The sequence below is a fragment of the Equus asinus genome, chromosome 5 (genome assembly GCF_041296235.1).
Source record: "Equus asinus isolate D_3611 breed Donkey chromosome 5, EquAss-T2T_v2, whole genome shotgun sequence".
NCBI lineage: Eukaryota > Metazoa > Chordata > Mammalia > Perissodactyla > Equidae > Equus > Equus asinus.
In genome coordinates, this window is record NC_091794.1 from 76103055 (window position 1) to 76125028 (window position 21974).

Consider the following 21974-nt stretch of genomic DNA (forward strand, 5'->3'; position numbering starts at 1 on the left):
GAAATTCTGCCCGGAAAGACCCCCTCCCCCTCCTTGTGGCCTCGGGCCTCCCGGCGCCGGATGAAAAGGAATGAAATTGAACGAAATTGAACGAAATGAAGTGAAATTGACCAGTGAAATTCGCCAATTTTCTTCCCCTTTAAACTGCCCGCTCTCAGCAGCACTCTCTGAACCCCGGGCCGATTTCTTAGCATTTTTTTTCTCACCTCGAGAGATGAAGGTGTGCCCTGGATATTTTCTTATTATTGTCACCGATTGTTGGGGCCTGCGGGGGCAGGAGCTCAGCTGTCTCCACCCGGACAGCGAGGGAACCCAAGGAACAGCTCCAGATGGGATGGTCTATTTCTCCTCCCAGGAGCCGCCTTACACTGAACACCCACCCTGTGGGAGGGAGTCACTTACAGACCCTCTGGTCTGGAAAAAAAAGAAAAGAAAAGAAAGTGGGAGGACTCTACCATACAAACCTGCAATTCCCTCATCTTTCTCCTTTGCCCCCTCTAAAGTCCAGGTCCCAGGTAGGTCCCTGCCAGGTTAACAGGTTCCCAGCCCACGCACCTAAAGGAGTCCGGAATTCCAAACACCCTCCCTTGTTCCTCGCCTTCAGCAGCACAGATAGCTCAGCAGTTCTTTTTCTGGTATTTTTAAAGGCCAGTTGGGCATCAGTGGCTTCTTTCTGTCCCCTAGTCCTCAGTCACAATTATATCTGGCCCAGACCTAGCTTTCTTGACCCATGGGGAAACTGGGGTCTGAGTCATGTGTCTGGGGCCCCAAGCTCCCTAGAAGCCCCTGGAAGGGTGCGTCTCACTCTTCCGCAAGTCTTTTATTTCTACCTTTTCCTGATACGGACCCTCTAACACACACATAGACACTGAGCAATGTGCTCAGATAAATTCACACAAACACACACTTTCACAAAGCCACACTGAGGAATCTAGTTGTGGAAGTATCTCACCAGTCTATCCACCATCAGAGATGAATTCTGGCTGACTTAATTTTCTCTCTGCTACAGAGGAAAAACCAACTAATAAACATTTTACTCAAAGATCCAACCTAATATCTGGGAGTGACATAGTCATGGTAAATGAGATCACGTAGGCTACATAGTGCTTTATTAACGGCAAACACACACAGTCATGTTCAACCTTCCTCAAGTGAAAAGAAAATGAAATGAAACTCAGCAATGTAAGCCAACTAAGCAGACAGCCAGAGACCATTATCCCAGGATCAGCAGACATTTCCCTCTTTTTTTTTTTTTTTACCATTGAATCTAACCTTACTTCTCCTGGACTTATTTGATAAAATCGTGGGAAGGTGGCCCACTGCATTCCATCTCTCTTCACTCCCGTAGTCTCAACAAGATGGAGGGGAGGGCACCTCACCTCTGGCAGAGGGGCTGCGTTTACCATACGCCCTCCGACCTTGTCTCTCCTCCACTGGGGAAGGGGCTGGGAGACTTAGGAGTCCCAGCCACTCTTCCTCAGCCCCGGTGCATTCTCTCCACCCTGATCCTGATTCCAACCCTCTTCCATAGGACACTCCATCCTCTACCTCCTCCTTCTTTCCTACTACTGCTGATGCCTGGGGATCTGGCAAAAGAGGTCTCAATGGCTTCTCCCTGCCTGCCCCTCACAAGTTCTCTGCATCTGGTTCTCTTCTTCTTTCTCTGTCTCTCTGTCACTTGTCTCCCAATGCTCACCCTCAGCACGTGTCTATCTTCTGTGAAAGCTAAATGGCCTCTTTCCGCACCTCCATATTTCTCCCTCTCTCAGCTGAATGTACAGAGAAAAGAGCTAAGAAACCATCTTTGCTTCACCCAAAGCATCACCTCTCACCCAAAATGCTCGCAAATCTGGCCACTGGGAGTCGGGCAGCGAGCTGGGAGGCTCAGTGAGCTGATGGAAGCCTCCAGCAGCCCAGTGGCCTTGCACGCAGGCAACAGGCCCCGGCTGTGAGCATGACTCAGGATTGCGGAGGTTGGCCTAGCAGACGGAGACCACACTGACGCTCTCCCTCACTCATAGCACACCTCTCACCCTCTCAGCTGCAGGAGAGAGGCGGTTCACAGTCCCCAATTCAGTCCTTTCACTCTGACTCTTCCATGTGCCAGGAGGGCGGGGGATCCAAAGAAGGCCCTACAGTGGCCGAAAAACCCTTCTCCCCTTAGGGACACAGAAAGAGACAGTGACAGAGAATCACAAACACAGAGGCACACGTTCACGGACACATGTAGAAATAAAAACCACAAACATTGTGAAATACAACTCACCCCTCCCCAGTAAAAGGACAAAAAGCAAGGATGCATGTCAACCCAGACTGACATGAACACAAATCTGAAGCTCCGTAAAAGCCCCTGCACACAGAGGCACACGGATATGCATCAAGAGACTCATTCACTCAAACCGTACTTCACAGGGACAGTGTCCACGAGCAAGGGGCACCCAGATCTGCCCAGCCCACGCGAAAGTCTAAACTGGAAGGAGATGAGAATCCCCAGGTGCATTTGAAACAAAACCTCTCTGCAAAACCCCAGGCAGAAACCTTTCTAGGACCAGAGCGAAAACGAAAGTGCTGGAAGGGTCACGGGCTTCCCAGAGTCCTGGCCCATTAACAGCTGAAGGCCCAGGCCAGGGTCCCCTGCATCTGATAAGCCCAAGCTGGCCTCGGCCTGCCTGGACTGCCGGAGAGCCCGGGGTCTTCTGGGAGAGCCCCAACCCGGGCAGGGGAGTGCAGGCAAGCAAACCGAGCTGGTGACTGCCGGAGTTCACATACATTTATTCAATTGACACCAACGAGGAGTGGGGGGAGACATTTTTCTTTTCTTCCACACAAACCATCAGACGATTTCGGAGTCTCCCCACAGTAGAGAAGTCTAAATCAATGCACACCCAGTGGACAGAGAACGCAGATAGCAGCCCGCTGTACAGATATTTACAAATAATTACAGGACCCCCTGCCACAGGATGTGCCCTCACCCACCCCACCCCCACCTCTCCAGCCCCTGACCCAGACCTCCTCTCCCACCCAAACCTCATTGCTTTTAGCTACAATAAATATCCCAGGGCCTGGGACAGAGCAGAGCACTAAGAGGACTGCTGGCCCTGGGTGGCTGGACCCAGCCGGCCACGGGAAAGGGGAAAAGTTCCTTCAAAAGCACCCCAACACAAAAGAGGGAGGATGTTTCTCGGCGGGGTGGGACTCCGCATGGATTGTGGAGACCCCTCGCTTCACCTCTTCGTTCAGCTTCGCCTGTGTAGACACTCCTTTATAGGCTTCAGAGAGAAGGAACCTCCTTGGAGAACAGCAAGGAAAAAAAGTTGAATTCTTCTTTTGAGCACAAAGCGGATAATAGATGTCTTTAAATTATAATATTGGACAAGCAGGGCCTCAAAGCCGAGGAAGGAGTGAGCGGGATGCAGAAAGAGAGACCCCTCTGCGCAGTTGGTGTTTCTGGCGGGACCCGCGGGGCCTGGGCAGGCTTCTCTCCGGGACAGCATTCTTCCGGGGCTGCCGGGAGAAAGCGAAGACTCCCCCCGCCCCCGTTATACTGCTCAAATTGGAACCGGATCGTGGCTTGCGAACTCGTCTCGTAGACCCGGGCCTCTCCCTGAGCGATGGAGCCCGCTTCGTCCCAACTGTCGGCGAGATTCTGAGCGTGGAGCCTGAAGTGCCAAGTCACGCGCGCCGGCCCAAGGTCTGGCGACTCTTCATAAATAGACTCCCTGAGTTCCTCTGGGACCGCAGGAGCTCCCGGGAGAGGCTTAGGAGTGCGGGCCTAACTGGCCCTGAGCCGACGCGGTCAGAAGTGGCAGCCACTGAGACCGGCGACTTTGCCGGCAAACGGAGGCCCTGAGGACAGGAGCGCGTCCCCGGGGTGCGAGAGGCGGATGTGGCCGGCCACTGGAGCCAGGGCTGGGGCAGTCAGCATGGCCAAGACCTGGGCTTGACCGCCAGGACCCGCCGCCGCCGCGAACGGCGATCCCGGGGAGCCCTCGCCTCCGCCCGGGGGTGCTGCCCCGCCGCCGCCGTGGCCCATGATGTGGTCTATGGAGAAGGAAGGCCTCTGGCCGGCCCCGGCGCCCCCGCCGCCCGCACCACCGCCCGCGTCCGTCTTGAGGCCCTGGCGCAGGAGTGCGGTGGACAGACCAGCCGCGGTGCCGGCTGCGGGAGGGCTCAGCGACGCGGGGTAGAAGGCTTTGGCGCAGCCCAGCTCCGCGCCCAGGAAGGCGGGCAGGCCTGCGGGGCCCGGGCCCGACCCTGTGCCCGGGGCAGGCGCAGGGGCCGGAGCCGAGGCTGCGCCTGCGAACACCGAGGCCGTCGGAGGTCCGGGTGGAGGCGCGGCGGCACGGCCTGGGGGTACCGACAGCTGGCAAGGAGCGGCGGCGGCGGCGAAAGCGAAGGCGTGCGGGTGTGGATGCGGATGCGGGGCCGGGCCCGGCGGCGGTGCGCCGTAGGCCGGGAGAGCCAACCCGTAGCCATAGCCGTAGGCTCCGTAAGCGGCGAAACCCGGCAGAAAGGCGCCGGGGTCCCCCGCCGCCGCAGCCCCGCCACGCAGCAGCAGCTCCGGGTGAGGGTGCGTGTGTGGATGCGGCGGCGGCAGCGGCTGCCGCTTGAAGCGCTTACGGCGCCGCAGGAAGCTGCCGTTGTCGAACATGTCGGCCGACTCCGGGTCCAGCGTCCAGTAGTTGCCCTTGCCCGGGTTGCCCGGCTCGCGGGGAATCTTGACGAAGCAGTCGTTGAGCGAGAGGTTGTGGCGGATGCTGTTCTGCCAGGCGGGGAACTTCTCCCGGTAGTAGGGGAAGCGGCCGCTGATGAACTCGCAGATTTCACTCAGCGTCAGGCGCTTCTTGGGGCTCTGCAGGATGGCCATGGTGATGAGCGCGATGTACGAGTAGGGAGGCTTCACCAGCGGGCTCCGCGTCGCCGCGCCCCCCGACGGCGGTCCCGGCCCGGGCCCCGCCGCGCCCCGGGCTGCCGCCGCGCCTGGCCCGGGGCTTCCCGCTGCGGCCGCCGCCCCCCGGGGCGCTAGAGCGCGGGGCTCGCCGTCCGAGCAGCCGCCCGACTCCTCGTCCTCAGCTGCGTCCGCCTCGGCTTCCTCCGAGGGAGGCTCGGGGCCGTGCGGGAGCACGTCCCGGGGGGCGCGGGGCCCGGAGCGGGCAGGGAGCTCCCCCCCACCGCTGCCGCCGCCGCCGCCGCCGCCCACTACGTCTATGTCTGCGTCGGCCTCGGACAGCGCGGCCGGGGAGCTCTCGGAGGACATGATCTCGCAGCAGCAGCTGCCCAGGGTCATGGTGCCGCCGCCGCCGCCGCTCTCCGGCTCCGCTCCGGCCGCGGCTCGGGCTCCGCCGCGCTGCCTCTGGGGCGAGTGTGTTTTGCGCGCGGGCGGGGAGGGGGCGGGGGACTGAGGCGGACAGGGAGGGGTGTCCCCCAGCTTCGCAGCGCCCCCTCGTGGCCCGACTCGGCCGCTCTCACCTCTCGGGGAGTACCCGACCCGCGGCTCTCTCCGCTGCCCCGGGAGCCCGAGCGGGGGCCTGCACCCGGGGCGCGGGCGGAAGGAGCTGAGGCCTCCCCTCACCCTGGCCGGTCTCGGCCCCAGTCCCCCCGGGGCGGGGGGGGGTCCGGGTATTAGTCCCTCCCGCCCAGCGGCTGCCCAAGGCGGAAGAGCGCGAGCCCGGGGCGGAGCTCCCTCAGCGGGGTGGGGCGGGGCGGGAGGGGGCGGGCGGAGTGTCTCCGCGGAGGGGCCCGGCGGGAACAAACAGCCGCCGCGGCGGGAGCTCGGCTCCGGTGCCGGAGGCGAGTCCTCCTCTTCCCCGCAGATCCCGCAAACCTTTCGCTCCCTGGAGCCGCTGCCTTCAGTGCGTTCGGCCCCTGGATGTTAAGGTTCACGCGGGCGCCAGCGGGAGCCGGGAGAAGGAGCGACAGCGCCCACCCATCGTCGCCCCAAGGCAGAGACAGCGCCCGGGCCACCAAGGCCGAAGCGCAGTCGGAGCTGGAGCGGGAGCCTGAGACGCCCAGACCAGCGCCGCCCGAGGAGAGCGGGGCCCGCCGCCGCCCGAGCGGCTTCCGGCCCAAGGGGAGACGCACTTGAGTGATCGCGAGGAGCGAACTTGGCACTCTCAGCCTCGGGCCTCGGAGAGGTGAGCGATTCCGGCGGCGCCCCTCTCCTCCCCTCCAAGGCCAGGACCCTGTCACCCATCCCTTGCCGCGCTGCGGGACTCCAGACCGGTGCGCGGGGAGATCCAGGCAGCGCGCCGCCTGCCCCTCGCCCCCTCCCCGAAGCTTCTCTGCGGCGCTACGGCCGCATTCTGCGAGTGCCGACCGGTCCATCGTCCCGAGCTTGCTTTACTCTGACCTTTTTCTATCTTGGTGTCCGCTTGTCTCAGTCTCTGAGTCTGTCTCTCTCTCGCCCTCGGTGAATTTCTCTCTCTATTTCCTGTGGGAACCCTGCATTTGTGTGGGTATCTGCTCGTGGGTCTGGGAATCCCTCGCTCTATTTCCCGCACCCCCAGTCGCACTGCAGGGCAGCCCCCCAACTTTCTGGCGGGACTTGTAGGCTCTACAGACGGACAGCAAGGACCCCCACGGAGACCTCCAGTGAACCCTGACCTTAGCCCCGGGCCAGTGTTGCCTCCATCTCTCAGCATCCTGTGCTCACAAGGTTGGTCCTGTGCCCTTTTTCTCGCCAGCCGCGTTCCTGCCCGTTCCATTAGGCCTCTTTCTCCCCTGGCCTCCCTCCAGGGACCCAGCAACGAGTACCACCAGCTCAGACTGGGCCCATCTCAACCTCTGGGGGTGAAAAGGGAGATGGGCACTGGACGTGGGCAAGAGCTGAGAGGATGGGCGGGCTGCTGCCCCGACAGCGCCGCGCAGTGGTCAAAGCTCAGCCGTGCGAGGTCTGAGAGCCAGCTGCAGTCTGCTGTCACAAGGCTGTTATGAAGGTGTGCATGTTGTTTCCCGTCCCCAGCCTCAGTTTCCCGCTGTGCATAGTAGTTAAGAGCAAGGATCCTGGAATCAGGCTACTGCATCCTGGCTTCACTACTCACCAGCTCTGTCACCTTGGATAAACTCTTCATGCCTGTTGCTTTCTCTCTAAAGTTGAGATTAAAAACACCTACCTCTTGATTAATATGTAAAAGTAGCCCTCACATTCGCCTACTTATGAGAGGGTATGGAGAGCACATTGCAGACTCTTGGGCAGAGAGAAAGTGGTTGGGGGTGGTGTAGTCTCCCACCTGGATCTCCAGGCCTGGTCTAGCTCCCCACTGGGTTACCGCTGCCACCTGATCGTCCTCAGTCACTGTGCTGAATTAGATCCCCTGTAGATAAGCGCTGGGAGCAGGGGGGAGGGAATTTGCAGCCCCTGCAGGCGCTCTCCCAGCAGGGCTGGTGTGCGTGTGGATGAATCCTCCCTTTTATCCAACAGCAACCTCCAGTCTATGGAATAATCTGGTGTAAATCGAACTCCCTCATTCCACAGGTGGGTCAAGAGAGGCCCAGAGAGGGGAAGGGGCTCACCTAGGCTCCTGCGACAAGATAGAGCAGGGCCGGGGACAACCCTTGTCACAGAATCCTCATGATAGAGTTCTCTATCCTCCCAAGCCAGAAGAGGATGGAAGGCAGGTCTGGCTGCTCATGTCCTGTGAGAGCAAGTCCTCTGGGCTGCTCTCTGGGGCCTCAGACCGAGGGGATCTATCTAATGTGCTGGGTCTGGATAAACACACTGTTCTTGGGAAAAAGAGAAGAGGTCCAGTGCTCAAACCATGGACAGGCAATTGGGCAGGGACTAGTGGCCTGGAATCAGAATTTCTTAGGTGATAGGGCTCTCCAGAAAAAAGGGGCCTTGGAGAACAGTTTCTTGCATGAATCCAGATAAACTTACATGCCTAGGGCTGCTAGATTTGGCAGATTTATTTTATTTGCCAACCCTACACTTACCCCAGGCTTGCTCATTGCTACATGGAGATCTCTCTCCCACTCATAGACACCCCACACTACCACCCACCAGCTCCAACTAGCCCAGCTCTACTAGTGTCTAAGGAAATGGAGAGAAAAGCAGCATTGGCATCATGTGACTCCTTCTCAACTGGTGAATGTCTTCATTTCTAAAATGGCAAATGTGAACACGTGGCTTCCTTCCTTGCAGTGCTCTCCTGGTCCCCCAGGTCGCAGCCCCCTGCCCAGCTTCAGGGTTAGACTGGCTGAGGCATTTGCTGCCCAGATACTCTGGTTCTAACACGCCAGGCAAGACGCTCTACTGAGCACCAGCGGCTGCCAGCCCTTGCCTCTGCCTGGCCCTGCTGCACACTGGCTGCGGCTGAGACCTAGGTCGGGGAAAGGGGATACAGGCCTCTCAGCTCCTGTTCTGAAAGGTGAGGGTGGGACACGATCTCAAGGAATCATGCAGACTCTTCAAACACACACTTTTACAGTGTGTAACTGTAGGCTCGAGAGATCATGTGACTTGCTGGGCTTTTGAAGGGCCCCGGTTGGGCTGGACCCAGGTGTGGAGACTCCTGGCCCAGAGCTCCTCTAGTTATCCCAATAACTCTGCTTGGCCCCTGGCGGAGCTGCACGCTTGCCTGGAAGAGGTATTTCTGGGAGCCTGTCATCCCTCCCGAGGTTCTGGGCCACCTTGTTTTGAACAATTCCAGGCGTAGGTGCACTGGGGGCTGGGAGAGGGGCATTCGGGATTCCTTCAGTTTTCCTGTCCTTCTCTCGTGTGGGCTTCTCCCACCTGCCGGCTCAGCCTCTTCGACGTCTTCGAGCCGCCGTCTGCGACCCCGCCTGGGTCTGTCACTCCCCTCCGCGAACACCTGGGCGCCTTCCCAGCAGCCTGGGCTGCAGCCTCTACGAAGTACGAGTGACGGGCTCTGTGGGTCTTGGTTACAATGTCAGTTCGTGCCCCGCCTCTTCCTTCGTCTGCCTCGCTATTTGGCCACCTCCTTCGAGCAGCCCAGAAACAATTGGGAGGAGGCACTTGGCGGGGGGAGAGCGCCTGTTCCGGGGATTTTCCACTCCAAAATGTTCGGATAATCGGGGAGCCGTCGTTGCGTGTTTTGCGATGTGTTGATCTCAGTGGTGTGCCTCCGCTTATGGCCCCTCCCTTGCCTTCTTATGGTCCCTGTTCATGCTGTTTTCCTCGCCTCGGGGCAGTGAGAGCTCTCAGATGATTATGAGAATATTATTAAGTCAGTTGCGAAACTGGCGAAGAGCGGAGCTGAGCTAGCGGCGGGGATGCTGCGCGGACGATCGCGCGCGGCCTTCCCAGGGTTCGAGTTCTTCCACGCGGCGGTCCGCTCCGCGCAGCCCGGTGGCAAAGCGCGGCCTGAGCTGGGCAAGGGGACCCCGCGCCTGCACACTTCTCTGATTTTCTTCACAAACCTGGCCAGCCACGGGACAAGCGCGAAACCGGCGTGGCCGCCGCCCCTTCCCACCCTTCCACGGGCCGCAGCTCTGGAGTGAGCGAGACGGTTGCTTGGCCGCGGCTGATACATCTCCTGACCCCTCTCTCCACCCAGATCTTCGCCTGCTCAAGAGCGATTGGCTCCCTCGGCCCGGGTGGGAGATGGGAGACTCGAGATCTTGTGACCTGCAGGGGCAGACCTCAGGCGGCGGGGCTCCCCACCCACAGAAGCCGGACTCCCGGTTAGAGTTCAGGGAGAGGCCCGACCCTCTGCAAGCACCGAATGACAGGGCCTCCAGCTTGTGCGCCTTCACTCCCGCAGACCACCTGTGAAGCCCAGGCGCCGGCTCAGGTTCGGGCGCCTCTGCAGTACCCGCCACACCTGTGTATCCTCCGCTTCTCGGAGGAAATGTCCATCTTTCTGTCCTTCCATTACGCCTGGCCACGGTCTCCTCCCAGCTCCCCCTCCCCCAGGGCTACGTGGTGGGAGGCTCGAGCACGGCGTGGCGATTGGGACCCGGGCCAGCTGCGGCGCCTGTCGGCTCTCTTTCGTGGGAAGAGGGTTCCGGGCTCAGGAAAGGGTGAAAACAGCGCAGCTCCTAAACCCCGGACCTAGGGCGCCGGCTTCGCAGCGACACGCCTGGGAGATGTGCAGCCAGGGGCAGGGGAATGAGGGACGTTTCCAAGTGTCTGGAGCGAGCGTGAGCCTCAGATCTGTGCCCCTACTGTCTGAGTGCATCCTGGGTTCAGGGCCCAAGGGCCTGTTTCTCCGTCCGCATGTGTGTGTGTGCCCCTCCTGGTGATGGTGGCTCTGTGTGTCTGAGTACGTCCCTGAGCCTGAGTGCCTGTCCTGAGTCCCCCCTCCCGATCGCCCGATCTGTGCTGGGGACTGCCCTGGAAGGCTCGCCAGCTAGGCCCACCGCTCTACCCAGAGCATGAAGCGGCGCGACCTGGACGGGGACTCAAACCCACTCCGGGCCGCAGCGTGACCCCGGCAGGGAAGGAGGATGTGTGACGGTGCGAGCCTGGGTAGAGGTCTGGGACTATGGCGGGGAGAGGGAGGAGAGCGCACAGGGACCGGGCAGAGGAGAGCTGGGACGACTAGCCGCGGCCTCCTTCCCACCAATTACACGCCGCCTGCTGGAGCAGCAATACCTCGCGCACCGGACGCCCTTCCGCAGCCCAGAATTGGGGCGGGGTAGGAGAAAAGAGGGGGCATAGCCATCCAAACCAGGTCCCCCTACGCACCATACACACACACACACACACACACGTGTACACACACACCATCGCGTTTAGGCTTTCGGAGCCCCAGGCAGGGTAACCGGCGAGGCCGTAAGCCCCGCTTGCGCGAGGAATATTGCCGGGTGCCTGAGCCTTCCAGAGCCTCTGCGGAGCCGCGTAAGCCCCACAGAAACAGCAAGAGGACGAGCCAGAGTTCTGCCTTGCCGTGCAGACGCTGGGACAGATTCCTGGGGAACAGCGACCTCTGGAGGAGCCGCTTATCCACGCAAAGAATCAGAACTAGACGACCAGGTCTGGAACCAACGCTCCCTTTCCCCACCGCACCCTTTTGGCAAAGTCATCCAAAGACTCCTAACCTCCGGACTCCTCTTTGCACATGCTTGCTCTTTTCCTAACCTGTACCCATGCTTCAAATCCTTGCTCAAGTCCCTCCTTCTCCAGAAAGAAGCCTGGAGAGCCCAACCCATCTTCCCCTCTTCCTTTCTGAGCTCCCCAGAACCCACAGCTTGAACCCTCCACTGGAGCACTCCCACACTGCCCTGCACAGCCGACCTGCTTCCTGCCTCGCCCTTCTCCAAAGAGACCGTTAATCCATCCACTCCACCCACCCTTCTACATTGCATGCTGGGTGTGCTGTTTTTCTTTCCCTCTGGTAAATAAAGACTGAAGTCATTTATCCCAAAAGTGGACTGTAGGTTTTCAAAGCTAGTCTCTCAGATGGGAAAATTGAGACCCAGAGAAGGGCTGACTTGTCCACGGTCACCACACAGCAAATGGGTAGCAGAGGTGGAACTAGATCCCCAGTCTCTCATTTCCCGGGGTCCTCCCCATTTCACGGGTATGGGAGCAGGTAATGTGGGGGAGGACTCATTTTTGAGGGGCAAGGCCTGGTTGGGGGATTTTTGGCATAGGAGAGGGGAAAGGCAGGAGGGAACTAGGGGAGGGGGCACTGCTCTGGATGGGTCAGTACAGAAGGAAGGGGGGCAGGAAGCAAGGAAGGGGGTGCTGACAAAGGTGCCCTGGAAGGGCAGACCCTTCCTGCCCCAGCCCCAGCCCAGATCAAGCTACTTTGAAGGGCTCCAAATTTCAGGCATTGGCTGAGTGTCTTACATCAGCAAGTGGGTCAGGTGGAGGCTGGGAAGAGACTCAATCCAGGCAAATACCACCCTTCTCTCTGCCCTGGGCAGTGACAGAGGGGCTGAGAAACCTCTGCTGCTAATACACACCCAGAGGGCGCTACTGAGACTCCAGCTCAACAGGAGGAGGCCTCCTGGCGCTGTAATTATAAAGTTAAAGGAGAAGCTGGGAGGGTGGTTTGCATGTAATTTGCATGAGGCCCCAGTGGTACCTGCCTGGCTGCCTAAGGCCTTCTCAGAGATGCATTGCTTTCTGGACATCATGTGCTTGTCTGCCCTGGCTACTGGAAGCCTGCCCCACACCCCCATCTTCGCTTGTCCAGTCTCACCTCCAACCCCTGCACTCCACTTGCACCTGATTTGCTCTTTCTCACCTCTTCACCTTGGCATGTGGCTCACTCCTCCCTGGGTCACTGCTAATCTTCCGTCCATTCCAAATGTCAAGCTTTATGAGATGCTTCCCCCATGACAACACCCCACATTGGCCAGGCTGTGAAGGGCTCCTGCCTCTGTGCTCCTAAAGTACTTAGCTCCCTCTGTTGTCATGGCTTGTTTTCCAGTCTTTGGCCCTCTGTAGACTGTGAGCTCCTTGAGAACAGGCATTATGTTGTCTTCATCCTCATCTTTCCTCCTCTACCTGGTGGGGATAATGTACCTATCTCAATGAGTTGTTGTGGGATTAAATGAGATATTGCATAAAAAGCACTTAGCCCAGTGCCTGAAATTTTGAAAGAGCTCAGTAAATGTTTCTAATTAGCATCATCATTGTTAATCACTCTACCTCCTGCTGGGCACAAAACCCAACACACATAGGTACCCCATTAATGTTAGATATGTGGATACGTGAACAAATGACTGAGTGAGTGAGTGGTGTGGCATATCTCTCCCTCTTGTCTGGAACTCCCCAGAAAGCTAGTTTACATCATCAATACAAATAATTGTTCTCCAAGGACAGACATCGTTTCTCCCCCATCAGTTTCTCCCCATCAGGAGAACATGTCCCGCATCAGAGAGGGTTTTCCATGGCCCCTGACCCCAGCAGTCACTGGATTTCTCTCTTGAGCTCTTTGCCTCCGTTTCCTTCTTTTAAAATGGTTACAACCAGCCAAACCCTGCCAAAATCTTCCAGGGGCTCCCCACTGCTTCTAAGACAAAATTCAGTTTCCTTAGTCTGGTAAGCTGAACAGGTTTACAGTTTTGGGTGTCCCACCTCTCCATTGGCTAAGACCTCCCCTCCCATATTCCCTGTGGTCTTGATGGGACTGTCCGATCTCTGTCCTCCTCACCCTTACCTCCGGGAGCAGACAGGCCACCTGGCTGGATCAAACATGGCAGTGAAGTCAAGGGCCTAGTGATTGGTCTAGGCAGGAGTAAGCCACCTAAACCAAGCCAATGGCTGCTTTTACAAGATTTGATATATGGACTCTGGGGCTCCAGGACATATGGACTCTGGGACTTCGGGAGTGGTGCCTCTCCTTTCGAATTGGAAGATAAACACTATCCTTCCTGCTATGTGGAGAGCGCTGTGTGACATGGAAGCCCATACACAAAGGGAAACAGCCTAAAGAGAGAAATAGAGCTTAGTAACAGTGTTAGTCCCCCAAATCTGCCTGAAGCTAGAACACTTAGACTTTCCAGACATTCTAAAAATATTCCCCCTTTTGCTTAACCTAGGATTGCATTGAATTTTTGCTAGTTTGAGTCGAATGGCACAAACAGCAGAACCACAAGAGAGAAGGATCTTGGGTCCCTGAGACCACTGAGGTGCCCTGCCACCCTGAACTGCCAGCACAGACTTTTATGTGAAAAGGAAATAAACGTCAATCTTGGTTAAGCCATTGTTGCGGAATTTTCTCAGGGGGTGGGGTTGAGTCTGTTACTCACAACTGAACTTAAACTTAATTAATACAGGAAGGGATGGGAAATTCCAATAGGGCTGTTGCTCAGAGATACTATTTTGATAGTAGTGAGCTCCCCATCATGGAAATGCATGAGCAGAGGCTGGGTAATCACTGGGCAGGAATCTTAGAGGCAGCCAGGTGCAGCAGAAAGAGTACAGGTCTTAGGGCTGGGTTCACATTTTGCTCCGACCACTTAATAGTTTCAGACAAATAATCTCTCCAAGCCTCAGTTTCCTCATTTGTAAAGTATCTAGACAGCTGGGTTGGATATGGAGACCAAGGAGATTTCCTAGGCTGCCACCTTGCAGGGACTCCTGAGACCTAGTACTCTAGTTGGAGCCAACTATGGGTCAGGAGCCCTCAGTGAGTTTCTTGCTCCCCTCTCCAGCCTTGACATTTTGGAGGATGCCTGCTCCAACTTGCCAGGAGAATGCACCTCCTCCTCTGTTCATGCAACTGGATGGCGAGGAGCAGTGGGGCCTGAGTGGAGAGGCCTGGGATCTACCCCCAGTCCTGCCCCTGCCGTCCTGTGTAACCTCAAACATGCGTCTGCCCTTCCCAGGTCCCCAGTTTCCTCATCTGACATGTGAGAAATGCAGCCCCTGTCCTGGACAGCCTGCCTCCAGAGTCAGGTCTCATAACCACTGTGCCCTCCCTACGGTTCCAAATGTGAGCAATTGCCATTCACGGCAATAATCATCATCATGTTTCTGCATGGCCTTGCCCTGCCCAGGCTCCTGCTCATCCTGGCCTAGGTCAGCCCCAAATGGCAACATCTGCTACAGGAGCTGACATCACAGGTCTGGGCCAGCCCCCAGGTTCCCAAGCAGCTGAGGGCCTTGTTTCCAGCCATGGAGTGTGGCTGCCCCTTAGCCACATGCGTCCCTCTCACAGGGGGCTCTGCTTGATCTGCCCTCACCCACTTCCTCCCACAAAGCTGAGGCCACTCAGCTTTGAGGGGTTAGAGGCAATGAAATGGGAAATCCGAGGCCAGAGAGGAGCAGATTTTAAGACATGATTGTATGATCAGAAGAAGGGAGTCACAGTTGAGGTCCCAGCTGGGGAGGGCGGGGCAGGGGAGATGACAGCATTCAACAGGAAGCCTAGAGGCCCAGAGGTCCAAAGAGCCCGAAGGTCCCGACACCTGCCCCTGATGCCCAGGATTTGGGGGCTAGAAGGGAGAAGGAGCATCACCCTGGACAGACTGACAGCCAGGGCGCAGACCCCACCCAGGGTGGAGGTGCTGAGTGCCCAGACTTCCCAGATCCAGAGGCCAAAACATCTGGTAAGGGGCCCTGGAGAGAGACTTTGATGGGAAGGCCACTGGGGAGGAGGGCAAAGAGGTTTGAGAAGATGAAATTCTGACCACGGTCACCAACTGTCCCTTTGAGAAATAAAAGAGGACAGCTGCCGAAAGAGCCTGTGTGACCACACAGGGAGCTTGGTGTCCTGACAAGGGCTGAGTGGAAATGCACTTCTAGGAATTTCTCCTTCATGTATACCTACACAGGTGATGTATGCCCAAGGTGTCACTGCCGCTGGCTTTGGAATGACAAAGGGTATGAAATAACGTACATGTCCACAATTAGGGGGTTGATTACACAAATAATGGCCCATCCATATAAGGGAATAGTATGCTGTGTAAACTAGAATAAAGAAGTTCTATATATATTGATCTGGAAAGAGCTCCAAGATATGTTGTTGAGTGAAAAAAATCAAGATACCTAACAACATAAACATTATGCTTCCAACTGTGGTTTGTTTTTTTTTTTTTTAGGAAGATTAGCCCTGAGCTAACTACTGCCAATCTGCCTCTTTTTGCTGAGGAAGACTGGCCCTGAGCTAACATCCGTGCCCATCTTCCTATACTTTATACGTGGGACGCCTACCACAGCATGGCTTGCCAAGCAGTGTCATGTCTGCGCCTGGGATCCGAACCGGCGAACCCCAGGCCACTGACGCAGAACATTCGCACTTAACTGCTGCACCACCGGGCCAGCCCTCCACTGTGTTTTTTTAAGGGGGAAAATAATGTATATTTGTTTTGGTTTGTATATGCAACAAAAATATGTAGGAGGATGAATAAAAACTGAACAACTGATTATCTGTTGAGGCAAATGGGGAACAAAAATGGAGGTGAGACTTTTCACTGAATACTTTTTTTATATGGAATCATTCCAATAAATAAGGCTGAGTGTGCAGAACTGAAGAGTAATGAAGGCCATTACTACATGCTGGGCACTTCCTATGGGCTCCAACATGAACTGTGGTTGGTGGCTGTAGTTTTGAAGGTGGGACGTGAAAGCAAGACTTACTGGGTGCCTCTGAGCATTGGCCTGCCACCCGTCAGGCAGGGAGGTAGGTGGGTCTGGTAGCTAGGACCCCAGACTTTCTACCTTGCCCACCTTCTCTTCTGTCCCCATCCTTCTGTCTTTGCCTCCTCTCTTGGTCCCACCGAAATTGCTCTGGAAGTAGTCAGACTTTTTCAGTTTGACAAGCTAGACAAGGATTAGGATGGAGGAAAGGGTTTTATAGAAACTAAAATAGCAGGCTCTCCCCTCCCTTCCTTGAAAACCCCAAACCAGAGCTCACCTCCTCCAGGAAGCCTTCCTTGTGAGGCCCACCAAGCCCCAACCCCTCCACATTGCAGGGAGATGGTCTGATGCCCAAGGTGGGGCCTGCGTCCCCCTCAAGCCAGGCCTAGGCCTCTTGTCTCTAACTCTCCTCCACCCCTTAAACCTCAACTCCAGCCTCCAGACAAGGGGTATCTCAGGCCAAAGCCTGGCATGCCCGCCCTGGCCAGGCTGCCCAGGGAGGGATACAGTGGACAGAGAAGGGGCAGGGCCTGTCCTGGGAAGCTCACAGCCAGGCAGGGGAGAATATCCTCCCCCAGCATCACTACGGCTGTAGCAGTTACAAAGGCCGTCCCACCCAGGCAGAGAGAGCAGGGCACATTCTCGCTAGTTCAGAGGAGCCTGAGGCTGGGGTCGGGGCAGAGGCTTGAACTGGTGAGTGGCCACAGTGACCTGAGAGCTCCCTGATCTTGTCAGCACTCTGCACTATATTGTCACCCACCAATAGTTGACTCCTTTGCGCAAGGCCATCATCTGATTCCTCTGAGTCCTCGCTGAGGTGGGGCGCACAGTCACAGAGCCTGGAGAGAGCTGTAAGTTGCTGTGACAGAGGGAGAAGGAAGGCCTTGCCTGAGTGTTAGAGTAGACCTCAGGTTTCCTGACACCCACCCAGCACACTTTCCGCTATTTCCTTCTTACGGAGTGGATCAATTCTCTGCAGCTAGAACCACCTACCACACTCCCATTCCAAGCCCCTCTAAGTGGGCCACTACCAAGGGCTGCGAAGAAGAATGGAGGAGGATGGAAGATCTGGGAGGGCTTCCCAGGGGAGGTGGGAACTGCAGCCAGCTTTCCTCTTCCACACCAAACAATTGGGTTCCCCCTGGAGCAAGTGCCTCTCTGCCACCAGAAGCCACCCCAGCCGCAAACAGCGTCCAAATGGATCCTGGCTTCATTCCACTGCTTTCCTGCTCAAATCAGGTGCATACAAGGTGGCCAATAGGTGGCGCTTTTGTCTCCACAAAATTGGTGAGGGGAGAGGGAGGAGGGGGCAGGAGTACAGGGAAAGGAGGGGAAGAGGGAGCGTGGAAGGGGGAAGAAGTGGAAAACTGGAAAAAAAAAAAAAAAAAAAAGGAAACCAAACCTATCACTTGGCTTCGAAAAGTACCTTTCAAGATCAGGACTGTGGGTGTGATGGATGGGGCAGGGGAGAATATGGTGTGAACTGAGGAATTTTTTTGGTGCCTGGGGCTTTTGATCCAAGTTTCCACTGCCACTTGCCTATTCCACAGAGGCAGAGAATGACTTTGGAGTCAGGCGGACCTAGAGTCAAGTTCTGAGTGGGTCACTTTGCAGCTTGACCTGGGTAAGTCACTTAACCTTTATAAGCCCCAATTTCATCATCTATAAAGTGGAGCTGTTAATTCTAATAATGCCACCCTGCGTTCCAGGAATAAGCTGTGTTTGATCGTGCATTGTTCCGATGCAGTACCGGATTCGGTCTGCTGATATTTCATTGAGGATTTCTGCATCTTCCTTCATGTGTGCGAATGGCTCTATTTTGCGTGCTCACGCCTTCTGTATTGGGTTTTTCATAAGGTGATTAAGTAGATAGAATTGGGATGACTTCTGTTTTTTCTGTGTTCTGGAACAATTTATGTAACTAGAAAAATAGGTTCCTTGATGGTTTGACAGAATTCACAGGTAAGACCAGCCAGCCAAGGTGCTCCCTGGCGGGAGCAATGAAGGAACCATCTCTGGCAGTGTTTTCATTTCTTCTGGACTAAGAGGTCTATTGAGATTGGTTACTCCTTAAATCAGTCAAGCCCCACCAGAGTGCCTACCAGCCAAATGACCATCCTCAAGCTTTCAGGGTCAGCATGAGGCTATAATTAGATGGGAAAGTTTGTAACCTCTCTGGAATAGGAGGATTTGTTTCTATTCTTTTGTGGCTACTTTCCTTTGTCACCACCTCTACTTCCACCAAGTCACCCTCCTTTCCCGCCTGGATCCAGCAGTAGCCTTTTCATTGGTCTCCCCACCCCACCCCACATCCCCTCTAATGGCATGTTTGGGGCTATGAAATTTCCTCTGAGCACAAGTTTGACTACATCCTATGGATTTTAATGTGTGCTGTTCTCACTTTTATTAATTTATAAATAATCTGTACTTTTAATTTTCCTCTAACCTAAGAGTTAGTTAGATAAGCATTTTTAAATCTTCAAGTGGTTAATTCAAATTGTGGTCTAAGAACATATTCTTATACATGTAGGAATTTATGAACATTTTTGAATGTTGTGTTTTCATTTCAATAATAATCTTAAGCACATTTATATAAGCATATTCTGGACCACTTAGAAGACCTCTTGATATCATGAGTATCAGAGATCTGGTATTTAGAGTCTTCATTTGCATTTATTATCAAGTAGTGCTATTTTAATCTTGAGATGAGGCAAAAAACAGTGTAGACTTTATAAATACATGCTGCGTTTGGGCCAGTTGGAGGCATGGCCTGCTATATGAAGAAATGTTTGCAGTTCATTCAAAAGAAAAAGATGGTGAGTCAATTTAATGTCACATGGCTCAAGGCAAGCCAAACCCAAAAGACCTCAGGGCCACACTCATGTGCAAGTAATTTAGTTTCAGCAAGACAATATCTTCTTTTACATTTGATTAATGTTATGGGTTTGAATTTTTATTTTGTAGTTCTGTTTGAATTTAATTTATATAAAAATTGTTTTACAGTTACATAAAAGATACATGTCTAAGGATTTTATACCTGTTAATAAAAAATTAAGTCAATACTGGGGGTCCACAGGACTTTTTTCCTTTAAAAGGAAACCACTTTAGCCTCCTGTATCTTGCAAAATGCTCCCCCTCCCTCATACTTCTAGGATCTTCCGAAGAAGGACCTCACCTGGGCTTAAAACCACGCCAGTCACTACAGCAGAGGGTTCTCCACGTTGTGCATTTGTCCTTCTGCCTTCCCAGGTGAGGCCCACAGCCCTGAAAATTGCCTGAAGGAGCTTTGTTGATATGCTTGCCTGTGTCCCTGCCAAGGATGCCACTTTCCTGTGTACTCAATTTTCCATGTGCCAGGGTGATGTTGGCCTCTTTCTTGAGCCAGGTCCCACAGGCCCTCTAACCAGCTCAGCACCATCCTGGGCCCAAAGCCATCCTTCCAATGTTCCAGGTCCCCCTAAGTCAGGAAGCAGCCCCCTCAGCTCACCAATAAAGAACTCCCTATTCCTCTAAGGAACTCCAAACCTTTCCCTCCTTAACCTTCCTGCCAAAACTCACATCCCTCATTTCCATAACAATGAGCCGCCTTCAGTTTCCCAGTAGGCAGTGCATACTGAACCCAGGAAACAATCTCCCATTCCCCTCTTCCTCAACCTCCCAAAATAAAAGACTATAAAACACAGCTTCACCTTAACCATTTCGTTATCAAAGTGTACACTTAGCTCCTCACACTAAAATAATCACCTTAATTTCAGATGTGCAAAATTTTCCCCCAAATTTACCTCGACTGAAACAAAGAAACAAAGCAAGAGAAAGGAAGATATGGAAGCAAAGGATCCAAGACAGGAGAGAGATGGAGGGAATTCCAAAAGAAAGAGTGAGTGAAAATTTCAGGTCCACATCTGTGCAGCAGACACGGAGAGCAATCAGCCCAGACCGGAGCTGGAGGACAGCGGGCTCTGGGAGAGATGCCCCCGGGAAAGGAAAAACACAGCAACCAAAAGCAATGACAGATTTCCTGGTACGTTTGACCTCGTGGACAATCGTACCACAGCTATTGGAAGATACAGGAAGATTTAGCCATGAATACAAAGAAAGCTAAGCAAATGAAAAAACATGGCATTGACTCCAGGCAAAATCAAGAGTTGCACCAAAAAAACAAAACAAAACCCGATAGTCATGGTACACTAGTAGCTTATCAGAGAAAAATATTTATATAGTAAGAATAACGTAAATGCTACAAACTAATTTAACCAGAAGTTGGTAATGTGGGTGGGGATGGGAAGAGAGAGAAATTTTAAAGGTCACTGATCATCTATCATAATAGAAAGTTAATCATTACTGTCTCAAGAGAGAGGAGTATAAACGTGGGAATGTGGAAGTATATTCCAAAGGAGACAAATATGAATTGAACAAAGCAGAGGTCCCGAGAGTGGGGCAGGACACCAGTAAAGGCGTTTGCTATTTGACTTGTTAGATTATCTGCTTGTTTCAATTTAATAAGATCAAAAATTAATTGTTAAAAGTGTGTCTGCAGATTAAAGATGACTTCTAGGTTTCTACAAGAATGAAGGGGAAGTATTTACTTAACAGTTCTCAAGTCTCTATTCAGATTATTTTCTGCAAAAAGGGGAGCAGGGCAATAATATTGAAATCTCTCTTCTAGATAAAAAGTGCTTGGTGCTTTTTAAAGACAGAGTTGGATTAAGGCTGTTTTTTGTTTTTTTCAGCATCTACCAAAGTGTCACAATTCTTGGGGCACTCTACCACACATAGCTTTCCAGACAATGGACTCTGTAAGGGCAAGAACAGTCTCAGGTTTGTATCTGCACTGACCTCAGAGCCCAGCACACACCTGGCACACGGTACGCCCTCGATGCTGTGGAATAGGGAAAATTAAAGAGGCATTTTTAAAATAAAATCTTACTTGTTTTCCATTTCAGAAGTGACATTTCTAGAATTTCCATACAGACATTTCCCACCTCATCCTGACCTCACTGTTCCAAGATCCCAGGGACAGAGACCTGCAGGGTGGTGACAAGAATGGAATTCAGAGCTCAAGAAGCACTTCCTGGCTTCAGCGGAGGGAGAGGGGTCATCCCCTTCCCTGGAAATTTCTTGGATTAGGAAGGAATTTATCAAGAGGTACTCTGAGGCGGGAGGAGGAGCTGTAACACCATTTGGGAGCAGAGGAACATTTGCGATCTTTGTAGAGACTTACTCCTTCAGGAACTGAGGGCTGGATCTTCTGCCCCCTGCTGGGCCCCAGGGAGGGGCAATTTCCTCATAGAATGAATGGGCAAACCGCCTTCACCTCCACCTCTTTCACCTCCATGGCCTCTTTTGCAGGTCACTGTGAGGTCCACAAGTGAGAATGGATAAGAAAGTGCCAAATACTGTTAAGCCAGTCCTTATTCAGTAAGTCAGGCACAATATTAGACTGTGGGGATTCAGTCAGTCAGTCAACAAATATTAAGGGCTGCTATGCATCAGGCAAATTAGATCTGACTTTTTCAGGGGTTAACAGCTCAGGGAGGGGGTCCATCCAGGGCATTTCACACCAGACTGTGCATAACTACAGCCCTACCTCCAAAGAGGGCCTTCCCTTCTTGCTCAGATTTCTGGCACATTTCTCCTCCAGAAGCTGCTCATTCTCCACCCTCACCCTCCACCACCACCCCAGAGCTTTAAACTCTTGTATCTAAGAAAGGTGCATCTGGCCTGTCCAACATGCAAATCTTGATCACCCCAGGCTCAAGGCACACTGATCCCCTCCCCCACCCTTCGCTACACCTAATCCAGGCCCTAACAGACCAGGAGCCCCGGGGCGAGGGAGCTTGGAAAGCCTGATGCTTAGCCTTTGGGTCAGCACCAGAGAGCAGGACAGGGTCAAAGGCCAACTCCCTCCCTCGTACTGCAACTTCGGAGTCTCTGCTCACTGCTGCCCTGTCCTTGGTGCTGGGGACAGTCATAAATC

The 21974-nt window shown here is 54.2% G+C and overlaps 1 protein-coding gene and 1 long non-coding RNA gene across 4 annotated transcripts; one reads left to right on the forward strand and one right to left on the reverse strand.

The window, feature by feature from the left end:
• Positions 1–2752: 2752 nt before the first annotated feature.
• On the reverse strand, positions 2753–5430 carry FOXD2 (forkhead box D2). The gene has a single exon (XM_014845250.3). The coding sequence runs from the start codon at positions 5285–5287 to the stop codon at positions 3797–3799; it is 1491 nt and encodes a 496-aa protein (XP_014700736.3). The 5' UTR covers positions 5288–5430; the 3' UTR covers positions 2753–3796.
• Positions 5431–5689: 259 nt separating this feature from the next.
• LOC123285862 (uncharacterized) lies at positions 5690–20909 on the forward strand. Of its 3 annotated transcripts, XR_011503408.1 has the most exons (6): positions 5690–6134; positions 15460–15818; positions 17548–17621; positions 19150–19246; positions 19753–20018; positions 20728–20909. It is a non-coding gene; the product is annotated as an uncharacterized lncRNA (long non-coding RNA). The 3 variants fall into 3 exon arrangements; XR_011503409.1 differs by lacking the exons at positions 19150–19246; positions 19753–20018; positions 20728–20909 and adding an exon at positions 17707–17854; XR_011503407.1 differs by lacking the exons at positions 17548–17621; positions 19150–19246; positions 19753–20018; positions 20728–20909 and having other exon boundaries at positions 15460–15891.
• Positions 20910–21974: the final 1065 nt, after the last annotated feature.